The sequence below is a fragment of the Indicator indicator genome, chromosome 26 (genome assembly GCF_027791375.1).
Source record: "Indicator indicator isolate 239-I01 chromosome 26, UM_Iind_1.1, whole genome shotgun sequence".
Lineage (NCBI taxonomy): Eukaryota > Metazoa > Chordata > Aves > Piciformes > Indicatoridae > Indicator > Indicator indicator.
The window spans coordinates 1038061-1053553 of NC_072035.1; the positions used below are offsets into that span (position 1 = coordinate 1038061).

Here is a 15493-nt window from a genome sequence, read left to right on the forward strand (position 1 = left end):
TTGGTTTCTCTTCCTATTACTGCTGGGTATTTGCATGTGGTCACTGCCTTGGGAGTTCCCTTGTCTTCCTTCCTCACCAACTGAAGGAGATGATTGAAGCCAAGGGAGTGGGAGGAGCAAACCCACACGGTTTAAGTGCACTTGGATCAGTGAAGGCCAAGCCTGCTTTGGTCTGAGCCCTGTGAGTGTTGTGTTGTGCAACTCTTATGCAAGAGTGTGCTTCAGGGTGGTTTTTACAGCCCGCTCTGGGGCTGTTGCTGGTTGTGCTAGTTGCTTGATGCTCTTCATAGAGTGGTAGGGGTTGGGAGGGACCTCTGGACATCTAGTTCAAGCCCTCTGCTAAGACAGGGCCACCTAGGACAGCTTGCATAGGAATGCATCCAGGTGTGTAGTCGAAGCCGGTGGGATCCTGGGGTGCATTAAGAAACCTCACTGCTGAGGCTGCACCTTGGAGCATTGCTGTCTGGCTCTGGAGGACAGGGAACTACTGAAGGGAGTCCAAAGAATGGCTGTGATGATGAGGGGACTAGAGAATCTCTTTTAGAAGGAGAGGTTGAGACACCTGGGGGGCTTTAGCCTGGAAAAGAGGTGACTGAGAGGCGGATCTTACCAATGCATAGAAACAGGCGAGGGCTGGGACTGGGCCCCTTCATCGGACCTGGGGCACCAGCCCACAGGAGGCTTCACTTCAATTTAGGCAGAAGCTTCCTTCCTCTGGGGGTGCCAGAACTCCAGCACAAGCTCCCCCAAAGAGCTTCTGGAGCCTCCTTCTCGGGAGGCTGTCAAAAGCCGCCCGGCCGCGTTCCTAGGGGAGCAGGCGGCGAGAGCCCAGCCCCCTCGTACCCCCAGCGCCGCATCAGCCCCGGGAGGGAGGGCGGAGCGGGCAGGAGGGAGAGGGCAGCCGCTGCCCACTCCGCTCCACCCTCCCTCCTGGCTCTGCCTCTGCCGCAGGCCGAGCCCGGGGACGCTCCCACCGGCCGCGCTCCGCCCCGCGAGGATGTGACGCCGCCGTGGCCGCCCCTCCGCGGGGCGCGGCACTGAAATAGGGCCCCGGCCGCTGCCGCCGCCGCCGCTGCCGGGCAGCGCAGGAGCCGCGGCGCAGCGCGGCCATGCCCGCCCCCAGCGCTCCCCGCCGCCTGGCAGCTGCCGCCCCCGCCGGCAAGGCCAAGCTCACCCACCCCGGCAAGGCCATCCTGGCAGGTAGGTGCTCCCCCACACACGCATCCCCGCCCCGTTCCTGGGGCTCTGCCCGGCCGCCGCTGCCAGCGTGGGCATCCTGTGCTGGGCGGCGGCTGCCGCGACCCTCCCGGGCAGCTTCCCGCAGGTGCCATGTCCCGGCCGCCCCGTCAGTGCCAGGCATCGCCCTCTGCCTGTCCCGCCCGGGTGCTCCTCCCGTCCCGTACGGCGCCCGGCAGCCGATGCCCCGCGGCGAGTGGAGCTTCCCTTCGGCAGCGGCAGAGCCTCGGTAGATTCGCATAGAGTGGGGTCAGCTCACCGGGCTCCCGCTGCTGCTGGCCCGGGAGTCGCAGTGAGGCTGTTCCTGCAACCTGTGGCCTTGCTGGGGATGTGTCCCTGATCCCACCGCGGCAGCGCGGGGCGAACGCGGGGCTGCGGTGGTCGGCGTCAGCAGGAGGGAGTTGAACCGATGGAGGAGGCAGCAGTAGAGGACCTCCTTGTGCACCCCCAGGAGATGTTAAAGGAGAAGCTGAAGTGGCAGTTTAGGGCGGGAGCAGGAATAACCGATGTTGCATGCTGCTCTGATGCAGCTTCTGGGTCCCTCCTTTGTGTCTCAGCATCGGTCCCTGTGGATCAGGGCGTGTTTTCCCAACGAGTCCTGGCCATTTCCATGGAATCTGAACAAGCTCTGAGCACAGCAGTAACTGCAGAGTTAATGCTCCTCCTTCTGCTTGTAGCAGTTGCGAGCTGAGTGCAGTCCAAGACAGTCACAGGCTTGTTAAACTCCTTTGGAGCCGTTCATTAGCTCCCTGCTTTCTCCTGCCACTCGCAGGATAATTCCTGGAGTGGAGATTGCTCTCTTCCCTCTGAAACAAGCCATTGCAGTCTCCACGTGATTGACGTGTTCAGAGCTTTTGTGTTTTCCAGCCAATTCTTCCTCCTACGATTGGGCCTTTGTTCATCTGTCCAACTCTCTGCTCCTCTCCAAGGGCAGAGCTCCAGCCTCCTGTTCGGGGGGGACCCGGAGGAGCAAGCTCTGCCCGCCTGGGCTGAGTGTGGGGAGCCAAGTCCTTGCTGTTTCAGCTCTGCCTGCTAGCCCTGGCCCCTGCCTCAGTGGTCACCTGCCCCTCGCCCAGCTCAGGAGAGCTGCCTGAGATGGCAGTGCAGGGGAAGGAGGATGTGAGCACTGGAGCCTGCAAAGGGTGACAGGGACTCCTGGGGTCACATCACCTGGAGGGCTCTGAGCTGTCAAATGAGGAGGTGTCATCTCCTTCAGATGGACACTTCAGTGAGGTAGGACTCCAGAGGTCTCTGCTCCTCAGGGCTCTCAAGCTTTGTGCTGCTGTCCCCTGTTCATGCAGGCCTTTCTGTTTGGAGGATTTCAAAGTGGGATTTAACCCCAGTTTAGGATGGGAAGACAGGCTGCTTGCTCCCCACCCAGCCTTCCCAAGCTGTCCCAACTCACTGCACGTGTGTGGTGTGTCAGGTTGCTACTGCCTGGGTCAGTGCGTCAGGAGACTTCATGATCCTTGTGTAGTTTTGCAATGGGGGATCATCAGCTGTGGATGGCTCATTGACATACCCTGAAAGAGGCTGCAGCAGCCTTGCCCTGCCCTCCCCATCCAGGAGAGATGTTGTGTGTGCCTGGAAGCTGTTCAGATGTGAAGGAAGGAGCATAGATGTTGTGTGGCTTCTGCCAGGTGTCAAGCTGGGCAACGGAGCACAAAGCTGCACATGCTCCTGCTTGGAGGAGCCTGTCTAGGTCCTTGTGAGGCTGCAGAGGTGGAAGGACCTTGTGGAGATGCTGGTCCTCTCCTTGCATGCAGCAAATCAGAGTAATTGGTTAATGGGCAGAAGTCCAGCCAAGCCTCTGCAGCATCTAATTGTATTAGAGAACCACAGAGAAGGGAGAAGGCTGCTGTTAACCCCCTGAGTCCCAGCCTGCCCAGCCCTCCAGGCCCTTGCTGTGGGCACACAGTGCCATTTGTGGCTGCCTCTGCTGACTAAGGAGTTTGCTGAGAGTCTCAGGGTTCCCCATCTGACATCTGTCTGCACACCAGGGGTGTGTGCTCCAAAGCTCAACCCTCTGGAGAGCTGGAGACGTTCAAGGCAAAGTGACTGTGCTGCACTTCATCTGCCCTGTGCTGGTAGAGCTAAGCAAGCACCAAATCATCCCAGCCTGGATGCACCTCTGTTCCCAGTCCCTGTGTGTGACTGAGATCCTCTGCCAAGGAGGCACAGCTCCCTCCCCATGCCAGAGCTGAGCATGCTGGGGCTGGCTCCTCTGAAGAGACCCAAGTGAAGCACTGGCTTCCAAGAGCTATTCTCCTTCAGTTGTCACAAGAGACAAACTCAACAGTTAAAAATTAATTTGCTAATGGCTCCTCGTTTGTCCAAGTGGTGGTTGTGTGCCAAGACAGTGCTTCACCTTGCTGTGCCCACACAGCCTGTTCCCAACAAACCTTCAGCTCCTCTTCCTCCTGCCAGCCTGCTGCAGGGCTGGGAGCTGCTGCTCCAGTACACTGCAGTGGGGAAGTCAGGCAGCTGGAAGTAAAGGCAGCAAGTAAAGAGCTGCAGGGGTGACCACCCCTGTGTTTGCATGGAGAGCTCCTCGATGGGTTTTCAGGCACCCTGGTGCTGTGAGACCAGCTTGGGCCAGCCTGTGGTGGACCATTTAGGGCCCAGCACTAATGGTCTTTGCTGTTTTGCAGGCAAACCCCTGCCCTCCTCCTGAGAATTTTGTTCCTGGTTAGCAGCAGCTGTTTGATGGAAGGTCTTGCCTGCCCTTCTCAAAGTTAAGCACAAGCTGACTCTGTTTTTAGCCACCTTTGAAGCCTGGGGTCTGCTCCCTCCCACAGAGCCCTGTTCTTTGCAAGGGACCTGTGCTTGCGTGAGGGCTGGTGCTCAGTTGTTGCTTTTGCCTACACCTAAGCCTTGCCTGGTCAGGGAGGCAGGGTGCCTGGCTGCTCCTGCATGGTGCCTGATTTGGGAAGAGCTCACCAAGGCTGTGCCTGCTGCTCTGCTCTTTGCTGCAAACACTGAGTGCCACCAGGAAACAGCAGTGATGTGTGTCAGGGTCCCAGGAGGAGCATGGGCAAGGGGCAAAGAGACTGGGCAGGGAGAAGGAGAAGGGCCTGCAGGGCAGGGCTTGAAGCAGGGAGCCCAGGATCACATGAGAAACAAAGCAGTAATTAGAGCTTCAGTTTCCTCCTCTTTGTTAATCTGGTGATAGGATCTCTCTTAAGAAATGCCATACCTGGAGAGGAGAGCAGGCAGGGCCTGGGTATGAAAGCTGAGACCTGCTACTTGCAGAGTAGGACTTCTTTCCCAGAAGGCCCAAGTCCACCTGAACATCTGGGGCACTCCTGGGAGGTTGGGGAGGAGGTTGTCCTGTTGGGAATGGCCATGAGTCAGCATGCTCCCTGGCTTTTAGATGGATGCTGGGTGCTCTCAGCAGAGCAGGGAATGCTGTCCCCTTGATGCTGAGCTGGGTGGTGGGTTAACATGGCAGTGGAAGAGGGATGATGAGCATAGAAGGAACCACTGCTGCCAGGTCTGCTGGCCCTTGGTGCCTCATGTCTAGTAAGAAGCCTCCTTGGCTGTCGTCTGGTCCAGGGAGTGGGGCAGAGGGATCACAGTGGCCTCGAGCACGTCCTTGCCTGCCGGTGAGCCCTCACGGACTGCAGCTGCTGCAGAAACCTAGGGCAGCCCCAAGGCTTCTGGTGGGAGGAGGCTGTCAGCCCCAGGACATGGAGGTGCCCAGCTGCTTTGGTGTGAATGAGTTGGGGTTAACCCTGTGCTTTGAAATGCCAGCTCCTGAGCCTTCCAGGTGCCTGGTGCTCTGCGTGACATTCTGCAGGCAACCATTTTCTCTGAGTGGATGTAAGTGGTGGGAAGGAGCCATCCATCTTCCCAGGGGCGATGAGCACCCGGAGCTGACAGCTCAGGGATGTTGCAGCATCTCTCATCTCTTGATGGCCTTGTCTGGTGCATGCCAATGCGGCCTCCCTGCGACCCTTTGCTTGTGTGCCAACATCTCAGGTCTCCTCCTGACAGCAGGAGTTGATTTTTGTTGACGTGTCTTCTGCCTCCCTGTGCTCCAGTGCCTGGTGCAGCAGCCATTCCCCTGTGCTCTGATGGCTGTTGGACTACAGCCTGTCCCCAAGGCAGCCTCAGTCCCAGCAGTGGCTCCTTCAGCCAGCTACAGGGCTGTGCTGGGGAAGATGCCCAGCAGCCCCAGGCTGTGACACCAGCTCCCTATTGCCTGTCTTTAGAAAGATTTTCTTTTTGTTTCCATTTAAAAAGCAGGTGTCTGAAGTGGCCTGGTGAGCTGGCCAGGAACCAGCTCGCAGCGGTGGAGTGGTGACCTTGGGGTGCAAAGGGCAGTGGGTTGGAGGTGAGCTGAACCAGGATGAGAGACTTAGTAGTCCCCAAAGGTGTAGTCAGCACTGAATGCGACTGCAAACAGAGGGAAATGGCTTCTGCCATCATACAGTCAGGAGGCTTAAATGCAGACAGTGACTGAGTGCAGCATTGGAGAAGTCAGTGCAAGGAGGCAATCACAGTATCACAGTACCTTATAGGTTGGAAGTGTCCTCCAGAGATCATCCAATCCAACCCCCCTGACAAAGGATCCCTTAGGATAGTCTGCACAGGAATGCATCCAGGTGGGTTTGGAAGGTCTCCAGAGAAGAAGACTCCACAACCTCTCTGGGCAGCCTGCTCCAGTGCTCTGTCACCCTCACTGTAAAGAAGTTCCTCCTCATGTTGAGATGAAATCCTCTATGTTTAAGTTTGAACCTGTTATTCCCTGGTTTACTACTGTGCACCACCCAAAAGAGCCTGGCCCCCTCCACTTGACCCCCACCCCTCAGATATTCATAGACATTGATCAGATCCCCTTTCAGCCTTCTCTGCTCCAGTCTAAACAGCCCCAGGGCTCTCAGTCTCTCTTCACAGGGGAGATGCTCAAGTGCCCTAAGCATCCTCCTGGCTCTCTGTTGTATTCTCTCCAGCAGTTCTCTGTCTTTCTTGAACTGGGGATGGATGATCAGGCTGTGAAAGGGCAGCCTGTTGGAGCAGCACCGTGGCTCCATCCCACCCCCAGCAGGCTCTGCAGTGCTGTTTGCACAGGGCTGTTTGCCCACCTGCTGGCTCGTGTTTGCTCCGTGGAGCCTCACTGCACACAGGAGACTTTTGCCAGCCCGGCCGGGACAGGCTCCCGTGGAAGCTGTGCCCCTGTTTGCTGATGGGCACACTGAACCCTCATGGCCTTGCCCCTTTCAGATAGGAGACCTGGCCCCAGTGTGGGGAGGGACACCCCCTGAGATGAGCTGACCTGCTGCAGCTCACGTTTTTTTCCCTTCCAACCAAAGCACCAGCAGCCATCTGGCAGTGCCCAGGGGAAGCAGCCCTCCCTGGTCTCAGTGCCATGTAAGACCTTGCCCTGCAGAGCAGCCCCCGTGGTGGCTGTCCCCAAGGATGGGTGGGGAAAGGCTGTGCATGGCAGAAGGAAGTGCCCAGGTGAGGACTGCTGCCAGCCCTGCTGAAAGGCTCTGCCTCTTTGCAGGGCACTGTTCCCCAGTGAGGTGCCTGCTTGCCTGCCTGCTGCTGCACCAGGCTCTGCCCCTCAGCCCATTTCAGAAGCTGGCTGGTGGTGGGATGTGTGGGGAGGGTGGGGCCTGTAAAACCTGTTTCACCACTGCGGGCAGGGCAGATTTCTCCAGCACTGCTGGGTTATGTTAATAGCATGGCTCAAGAGCAGTGGGGGTGGCTGCCAAGAGGGGGTCTGTCCCTCGGAGGCAGGAAGCAGGCAGACAGTTACTGATGGGGCTGCAGCGACCTGTCCTGAGCTGGTGGTGAGTTTTGCTGTCTCCTGGATTTGCAGCACCCTGCTGGTCTTTGATTCGTTTTGTGTTTTGGTTCTTACTCCACCAGCTTTGAAAGCTGTCTTGGCTCATGGGGAAAGGGCATCCTTCTGCTCTCTGAACAGGGTGGGAATGCACCACTGGTGCTCTGGAGAGGAGCTGGAAGCCTCTTTGTGCCTTCCCACCACCTGAGCCCTGCAGGAGGGGCAAGCTTCAGGCATGGGTCCTGTAAGAGCTCTGCTGCTTTGTTTCCAGGCCCTTAGGAATAATTTTCCCTGGCCTGGAAGGATCCTGCTAAGTCTGGTGTTCAAAGGAGCATTTCATATGGAAATCAGGTGCTTGTGTATCTCCATGTGAAATTACCCTTAAAATGGAGAGGCTGAAATGGCTCTCCGGGTGCTCACTTCTCATCAGAGCTGCCTGTAGACCTGCTGCTCTGTCCACAGGAGCAGGATGCTTTTGCAGGCCCAGGCAGTCACTTGCAGGATTGGCAGAGGGCAAGTGCCCCTCCTGCTCCTCTGTGGTTCCTGAACAGAGCCCTGGGTGCTGGCTGGAACCCCTCCTTCAGGGAGGGGGTTTGCAGACGGCAGCCAACCCTGACTGGGCAGCCTTGGCTTGTGATGGTCCTTGGGGCTCTGTTCCTCTTCCCTGTTGAGGCTTTATCCCCCTGCCCTCAGCACTCACCCTGGTGCTGGAGCTGGTGTCTCTGGAACAGGCTGGCCAGGAGGTGGCCAGAGGAGTCCCCAGAAGCTGCTCATTCATGGGGTTTGAGGTCATTAGCTGTACCCACGTGTGCTGATGGCATCATGTGCTGTGCAAGCAGTGCAGGGGCAGCACCCTCCTGCTGTCCCCCAAATCCCTCTTCCTGCTAGCTCTCCCCAACTGTGCCCAGCTGCCCCTCTGCAGGGCAGAGCTGAACTTTTCCTGGAAAAACTCTGCCCAGGGACCCACCAACAAGTGTTCATCCTTCCTCCCCTGCCGGATCTGCAGGGCTGCCATTGCTGGCAGCCAGGGTGCTTGCAGGCTTTCTGCAGTGACAACAGTGAGATCCCCCTGCCAGAGGCACCTTCTCTGGGGCCAGGCAGAGCAACCCTTCCTGAGCTATGTCCTCTCTCCTCCAGCTCCAGCTAACAGCCTGGAGCCCTGGCTCAGCATCTGGGCTGCCCTGCGTGCACTTTCACCTCCTGAGTGCTCGCTGCCAGCTGCTCCTGCTGACTCTGTTGTGTTGCAAGAGCTGAAGCTGCTGGTTAAAGTCCGGGTAAACAGGTTGCAAAGCCCTAGGCAGCCCTGAGAGGGGAGGAGGGTTGGGAGAAGCTGCTGCTGGTGAGCAGTGGGGTGATGTATTTGCATAGAGTCAGGTTTCCGTTGGAATAAAATGGTATAGGGAGAGGACACTTGAGAGCTGTGTGGGACCTCTGAGGGATCTCACTGCCAGGGAGGGAAGGGGCTGCAGGGTGGGTGCTGTGTGCTCTCCTGTCTCTGCAGGCAGAGACAACACAGGATAACACTGTCTCGAGTCAGAGTGCAGCTGGAGGTTCTGCTGGGTGCACCTTCCTGTGGGCTTTGGGGCCAGAGCAACACTGGGTGGCAGGGAGGGGACCTGGCAGCACATGTTCCCAAACAGGGCCAGGGACAAGCTCCTCCTCTGGGTGCATTTCCCTGAGCAGACCTGGATTTGTCTGCCCTGTAACTTGCCTGTGCACAGCCACCTAAAGGGTATTGGAGGCTGTCCTAGCTGGGGCAGGCTCTGCTCACCTTGTCTGTCCCCAACAAGAGGTGGCAGAGGCAGCCAGGGTGCCAGCATCCAGCACTGTCTCTGCCACTCTGCAAGCCCTGAGTGTCCCCTGCTGTGTGTCTGCTGCTGCGTTCTGCAGCATGCAGGGAGGAAGCCAGGCTCTGGGATGGAGGCGCTGTCAGTTTGCACTCCCTGGTTTGCTGTGGGCTCCTCATTCCTCCTTCCTCAGCTCAGGCAGTCCCAGTGCCCCAGAGGCTGCCAGTTCCCAGGAGCAGCATGCCAGCCCTGTGCCAGAGCACTTCACAGGCTCCTGTGGGTGCAGCCTTGCCAACGAGATGCCAGGCAGAACCTCTCTGCCTTACCTACACAGACAAACGCCCTTAATCCCAGTGGCTCCCGGGGCTGTGGGCAGTTGCAGGAGGTGTGGCAACCCTCCCTGTGCCTTTTGCTGTGCCTGCCGTGAGCCAAGGTGCTAATTGCCCCCGGCGTGGTGCTTATCCTAAGTGTTTCCCTGCTGCTTAGCTATCAGAGGCGCTAGGGATGGCAGCTGGTGCTGAAGGACTGAGAGGGAACAAACATTTACAGCTCTTAAAACGTCCAACACTTCTGACCTGCAGGGTAGGAGGGAGGGCAGTGGCCTTGGCAGCACCTGGAGTGTTTGTGCGGCAGCAGTGGCAGCGAGGCCAGTGGCACAGTGGTGCATAGTGGCATGGAGAGGTGCCAGCCAGTGCTTAGCTTTTCGGGGACCGTTGTGCCCAGCCAGAGGATGCTGCTCCCTGTGCAGCTCCCCGGAGCCCCACAGCCATTCCCACAAGAGCTACTGGGCTTTGCAGGGGAGATAAATGCTTGACAAGCCCTGCACTGTGGGACTGGCATCATCTGCCACCTCTGGTGGGTGTGCTAAGGACACGAGAGGGTTAAGGGGGGAGCAGGAGAGCTGTGGGGAGCCTGGGGATGGTGGCTGTCCTCCCATGGTGCCCCAGGCATGGCATGAGCCCAGCTCACTGTGGCTGCCACAGCTTTCTCCCACGCCAGCAGAGCACAGGCTGCAGCAGAGGCGTAGTGGCCCGCAGTGGTTGCCCATCGCTGCCTCCTGGGCAGTGCCTGCCTGGTCCAGGCTGGGCATCTCCGTCCCCTCCTGGGAACACAGGGGGGAACAAGGGTCTTTGTCTGCTGCACTGCAGACTGCCTGGCCTCCTTCCCTGACCCCAGTGCCCTGTGGGCCAGGGTGCTGCCAGGCTGGGCTGCTGGGTCCTGCTCTAGGGCTGGGGAACCAGCACTTAGTGCTGTGGTGTTCCTATCCCTTCCATGCCAGGGGGAGGAGGGGGATGCTCTTGGAGTGTGGGGTTGGTGCTTTTCTGTTATCCTGGCAGTGCTGAGTGCTGGCATGGCTTCTTGGCTACCTCAGGGAGGAGAGCACAGCTTGCTGCTGCTTGTGCCTGGGGGGAAGGAACAGGATAAGGCTGGTTTAGGATGGGCTCTGCTCAGCTACCAGAGGGAATACAGAGGCTGCTCTCAGCTCCCTCTAGAAGGAGGGGGCTTAGAGAAGGCAGTGGTGCCTCAGAGGATGCCAGCATGCCCACCAAGAGGTCCATGCCCTGAGCAAGCAGGGTTGTGGAGTCTCCTTCTCTGGAGACTTTCCAGACCCATCTGGATGCATTCCTGTGTGACCTGCACTAGGTTCTCTGGTCCTGCTCTGGCAGGGGTGGTGGACTTGATCTCCAGAGGTCCCTTCCTACCCCTGCATGTGATCCTGTGACTCGGTGGGATGAAGCTAGAGGCAGCAGCAGAGTGATTAAAGGTCTCTCTTGTAAATGTGGAGGCCATAGAAAAGGAACAAGACTGTGTGAAAGCCTCCCCTGGCCTAAGGGTGTGGGGACTGCGTGGGGGGCAGCGTGAGCCCTGTCAGGGTCCCTTGCAGCACCTTGCCAAGCACCTTGCAGGGTGCTTGGCAAGCTGCTTGCTGATAAGCAGAACTGTGCTGTGCAGCACCAGGCCTGTGCCTGGCCACAGAGCAGGGTGAGCTCTGCCACTGCCATGGCAGTGCCTTCCCCACGGGCTGCGGTGGGGCCGTGCCGGGGTGGCTGTGCCAGCAGCACTGCTGAGTCATGCTGAGGCCATGGCTGGGCGGCAGACACAGTGCTGTGGGAACTGGAAGCTGCCAACCAGACCCCACGCCAGGCTGTGTCCTGTGAGCTGAGGCCCAAGGCTTGCCCTGTCTGGGCAGGGAGCCGGGAAGCCCTCAGGGGCAGCTCCCATGGGTGCCCAGCCCCAGCAGCAACACCCAGGGGCTCCCCAGCATTGCACAGGGCATGTGCATCAGGAGCTTTGCCCTGGTGCCAGCTTGGCCCTGCGAGACTGCCCCACAGGGCACTGCACTGGCACAAAGAGCTCCTGTGGCACGGCAGGGTCCAGCTGTGCTTTGATGCATGGCACTGAGCTGCGGAGGTGGGAACTGAGCTGCGAGGGGTTGGACTAACCATCTGAGACCGAGTCTGGACCCCAGGGACCTCCAGCCCAGCCAGCTTGGCTCTGCTGCTCCATGGCAGCTGGCTGGCTGCAGGGGCGTCAGGGGAGCCCAGGCGCCAAGAGCCAGCACCGCTTACTGCCGGCGTGCTGGGCTGCTCCCGGGCCGTGGCAAGAAAGGCTTCAACCACTGTAATCAGTGCCCAGCACCTGCCACAGCGGGAGCTCCGTGCAGCCAGACGGGCCTGATGATAATTGTGCTTCCACGCTGGCACAGCTGGCTCTGCAAATGAGCTCCTGCTGCAGCTGGGCAAGCGGTGCTGGGCCTCCTGCAGAGCTGTTGGGCTCCATGGGTTTTATAAATCCCCATGCTGGCAGCTCAGCTGCAGAATGCAGGGCTCCAGGCTGGGAGAGGTGCTGCTGGAGAGGGAAACAACGCTGAAACCATGGCCACAAGTGTGGTGTTTGGCCAAAGAGGTGGGAAAAATGGCCAAATCTCCCTGCCAGCACTTGCCATGATCTGTGCAGAGTGCCAGGTTGGCACAGGGCCCTGTTGCCCTGTGAAGACAGAGGTTCAGTGAGGGTAGGGACACTACGTCCCAGCCCAGACCTGGCTGTCAGAGATGTCAGGCTCAGATGCTGTGGAGCTGGACAGGCACAGTGCTGCTCCCAGCCCCAGCATCCCCTCCTCTGCTGCTCAGGTGGCCTGGCCGGAGGGATTGAGATCTGCATCACATTCCCCACCGAGTACGTGAAGACGCAGCTGCAGCTGGACGAGAAGGCAAACCCTCCTCGCTACAAGGGCATCGGTGAGCACATGCCTGGGGCCTGCCAGCTGGGTTTGGAGGCTTCCAGGGATTCTGATGGAGCTGGTGGGGGGCGGTGAGCAGGATTGGTGGGGGTGGGAAATGGGGGTGGCACAGTGGGCATGGCGGGTGACAGCGGCACCGCTGTGCTCTGCCTCAGGGGACTGCGTGAAGCAGACTGTCCGTGACCATGGCATCCGGGGGCTGTACCGGGGACTCAGCTCGCTGGTGTATGGCTCCATCCCCAAGGCTGCTGTCAGGTAGGTGTCTTCTGTGGCATGGGGTGAGTTGGGGGTGACCCTGGGCAGCAGAAACGATGGGGTGGGTTTGCCCTTCCTGTGCCCAGCAGCACTTTGCCGGAGCCGTGTGCTTTCCTGGATGGGGAGGGTCCCCTCGTGAGCTGTGCGGGTGCTCCTGGAGGCAGACCCAGAGCAGGGGGGTGCAGCCCCCCAGCCAGGTGCCCTAGGGTTGGCATGGTGCCTCCTTCACAGGTTCGGCATGTTCGAGTTCCTCAGCAACCACATGAGAGATGAGCAGGGACGACTGGACAGCACGCGGGGCCTCCTCTGCGGGCTGGGCGCTGGCGTTGCCGAGGCCGTGGTGGTGGTCTGCCCCATGGAGACCATAAAGGTGGGTGGGAAGCAGCTGCCAGTGTCCTCCTGCCTTAACCTCCCTTGGCCAGCTTAGGAGGGAGCAAGGCTCACAGATTCCTGGCTTTCTGGGACCTGAGGGCCTGATGGATTTGTTCAGGCTGGTGATTTAAGGAAGGAACGGATGCTGGAAAGCTCAATGGAGAGGCCAAGTCTAGCAGCCATGGCTCCTTCCCTGCCCCAGGGAGGAGTCCTGCACCCAAGAGCCTCCCTGTCACCCATTTTAGCTCTGTAACCCCCATGCAGTCACTTGCAGAGGTGGTTTTCCTCTACAAAAGGAAAAGGCCATGGGCACAGGCTTGCCCCATGGTCTCACCTGGCATTTCCTGGCCGTGTGGGCTGTCTCTGATCTCGGGACTGAGCCCAGGGCAAGGCGAGAGGTGGCCGGCAGCCCTTTGGGACCATTGCACCTCGCACGTTGTCTCCCCACAGGTGAAGTTTATCCATGACCAGACCTCCCCCAAGCCCAAGTATCGTGGCTTCTTCCACGGCGTCCGGGAGATCGTTCGGGAGCAGGGTGAGTCCCAAGGACCTGAGCCCCTGAGCACCCCTACATGGCAGGGGTGGGGCAGGAGGTGAGGGACAAGTTTGAGCCTGGGACCAGTAGCGTGAGGAGGCTTTTCTTTGCCTGGGTGAGGCTGGTGCTCCCTCCAACACCTTCTCTTGCTGCAGGACTGAAGGGGACCTACCAGGGCTTAACTGCAACTGTCCTCAAGCAAGGGTCAAATCAGGCCATCCGCTTCTTTGTCATGACCTCTCTCAAGAACTGGTACAAAGGTATGGTGGCCCCATCCCCAGGTCACCCCAGCTGTGCCACTGGTCCCTCAGCCCATCCTTGGGAGCTGGTCTTGGGCTTTCTGCTAGCATATCCTCTGCCTCTTGCATCTCAGCCTCTTGGGATGGAGGAATGTGAAAGCCAGGGCAGGGTGGCCCCAGCTTGTGAGGCTGAAGTCTTGGTGCTGAAGCATCACCCCAGCCCCAAGCCCTTCAGTGCTGCATGAGCTCTGCAGGGCTGGCATTGCAGGATGGTCCCCACCAAATACCCTGGTACCCAGCTCAGCACGAGCCCTGACTAAAGCAGCCAAACCTGGCAGCTTCCATGTAGGTGTTTTCAGGGATCATCCCGGCACCACTGCTCTGCCTTCAATCTCTTCTCCTTCTCAGGGGACGATCCCAACAAGGTCATCAATCCTTTTGTCACGGGGGTGTTTGGAGCCCTTGCCGGAGCTGCAAGTGTCTTTGGCAACACCCCCTTGGATGTGGTGAAGACCAGGATGCAGGTATGGCCCTGGGCCATGGTGTGGGACTGCTCTGCCTGCGGTGGGCTGGGCTCACCTACTGCTTTAGAACCATTTAGTGCAGCCTGATGCAATGAGGTTTAGGAGGTGCATGGGGATGCTGCCTCTATGCAACCAGGCTGTGGGGGGTTCTGGGAAGTGTGCATGGAGGTGGGGACATCCCTGCCAGGTTTGCTGACTCGCAGCAGTGAAAGGGGATTGGTTCCTCCTGGCACACTCCTAGCTTTCTGCATCCCCCATGAAATCCTCCCAGATGCAGCCCTGGCTCCAGCCTCTGACCCTGCTTTTCCCATGCCACAGGGGCTGGAAGCGCACAAGTACAAGAACACCTGGGACTGCACCTACCAGATCATGAAACACGAAGGGCCCCTGGCGTAAGTTCTGTGGTGGGGTTGGGCAGTGGCGGGGGAGGGGGCTGTGAGGGCACCCAGCCACATGGCTCCCTCTCTATCCCTGGCAGGTTTTACAAGGGTACAGTGCCTCGCCTGGGCCGTGTCTGCCTCGATGTGGCCATCGTCTTCATCATCTATGATGAGGTGGTCAAGTTCCTCAACAAGGTGTGGAAAACGGACTGAGGGGGCCGGGCCGAGGTGCCCCCGACCCCCCCCCCCCCCGGCCCCGCCTCCCTCGCCCCACGGGGCTGCAGCTGGAGAGCCATGACCAAGCCCGCAGCTGCCTGCAGGCACTGCCTGGGGCCAAGTCTGCCCCCTGCGCACGCCCTCTCCCCCAACCCAGCCACCTTAACCTTTAGGAACAGGTTCTGGAGCAGGTTAAATTATTAGTTGTGTGCTAAAAGGAGTGGGGAGGAGCACCCCAGCAGCCACACCTCCCAGCATCTTTGTTGTGCCTGCCCCAATCCCCTGGTGATACTTCCCCCTAGTCCCAGATCACCTGTGAGTGCCAGTTATCCAGGGTGAAGCGTCCCCTAGGATGGGGTCCTGTGCCCCTGGGGTCCCCCAGCAGCCCGGAGCTCCTGGGTGTTTAGAGGCTAGCTCTTTTTGTGGGTGCTGAGTGCCCCCCCCAGAGCCGTGTGGGCACAATGTCCCAGCAGTGCACCAGCCACTGCAGCTGGTGGAGGCTCTTGGGGCTGGCCTCACCAGCTGGGAGCAGTGCACCAGGTCTCACAGCGACTCTGAGGGGACCCATCAGCCCTACGCCCCCCAGGATGGGAAGCCAGTGACCCACCATTGCAGCCCCAGGCTCCCCCCTCCTTGATAGCACCAAGCCCTGCTGGGGTGCAGCATCCTGGCCCCTGAGTCCCTCTCAACCCCAGGCTGCTGAGCAGGTGCTGCTCAAGATTGCACACAGAGCCAGGCCTCTTTCTCTCTCCTGGCTGAGGGGCTGGGGTTGGGGTGAGCTGGGTGCCCCCATCCCTTACCGTTTACAGTCGGGGCGTGTGTGTGAGCCGAGGGGAGAGGGGCAGCCCCACACCGCAGACCTGGCCCCTCGGCCGGAGGTGCAGACCCCTTCTTCTGCCACATTCCCCCCTCTGCCC

The 15493-nt window shown here is 59.5% G+C and overlaps 1 protein-coding gene across 1 annotated transcript; it reads left to right on the forward strand.

Moving 5' to 3' along the window:
• Positions 1-1109: 1109 nt before the first annotated feature.
• On the forward strand, positions 1110-14573 carry SLC25A1 (solute carrier family 25 member 1). The gene is made up of 9 exons (XM_054392704.1): positions 1110-1200; positions 11946-12053; positions 12211-12310; positions 12542-12680; positions 13133-13217; positions 13373-13477; positions 13865-13980; positions 14299-14372; positions 14459-14573. The coding sequence occupies exons 1-9, from the start codon at positions 1110-1112 to the stop codon at positions 14571-14573; spliced, it is 933 nt and encodes a 310-aa protein (XP_054248679.1).
• The last annotated feature ends 920 nt before the right edge of the window (positions 14574-15493 follow it).

What these genes read in the sequence shown, in the direction of transcription:
- SLC25A1 (XM_054392704.1), top strand. Translation starts at nt 1,110, where the DNA reads ATGCCCGCCCCCAGCGCTCCCCGCCGCCTGGCAGCTGCCGCCCCCGCC. An exon ending in CGGCAAGGCCATCCTGGCAG is followed by an intron (nt 1,201 to 11,945) that starts GTAGGTGCTCCC and finishes TCTGCTGCTCAG; the next exon opens with GTGGCCTGGCCGGAGGGATT. An exon ending in TCTCAAGAACTGGTACAAAG is followed by an intron (nt 13,478 to 13,864) that starts GTATGGTGGCCC and finishes TCTCCTTCTCAG; the next exon opens with GGGACGATCCCAACAAGGTC.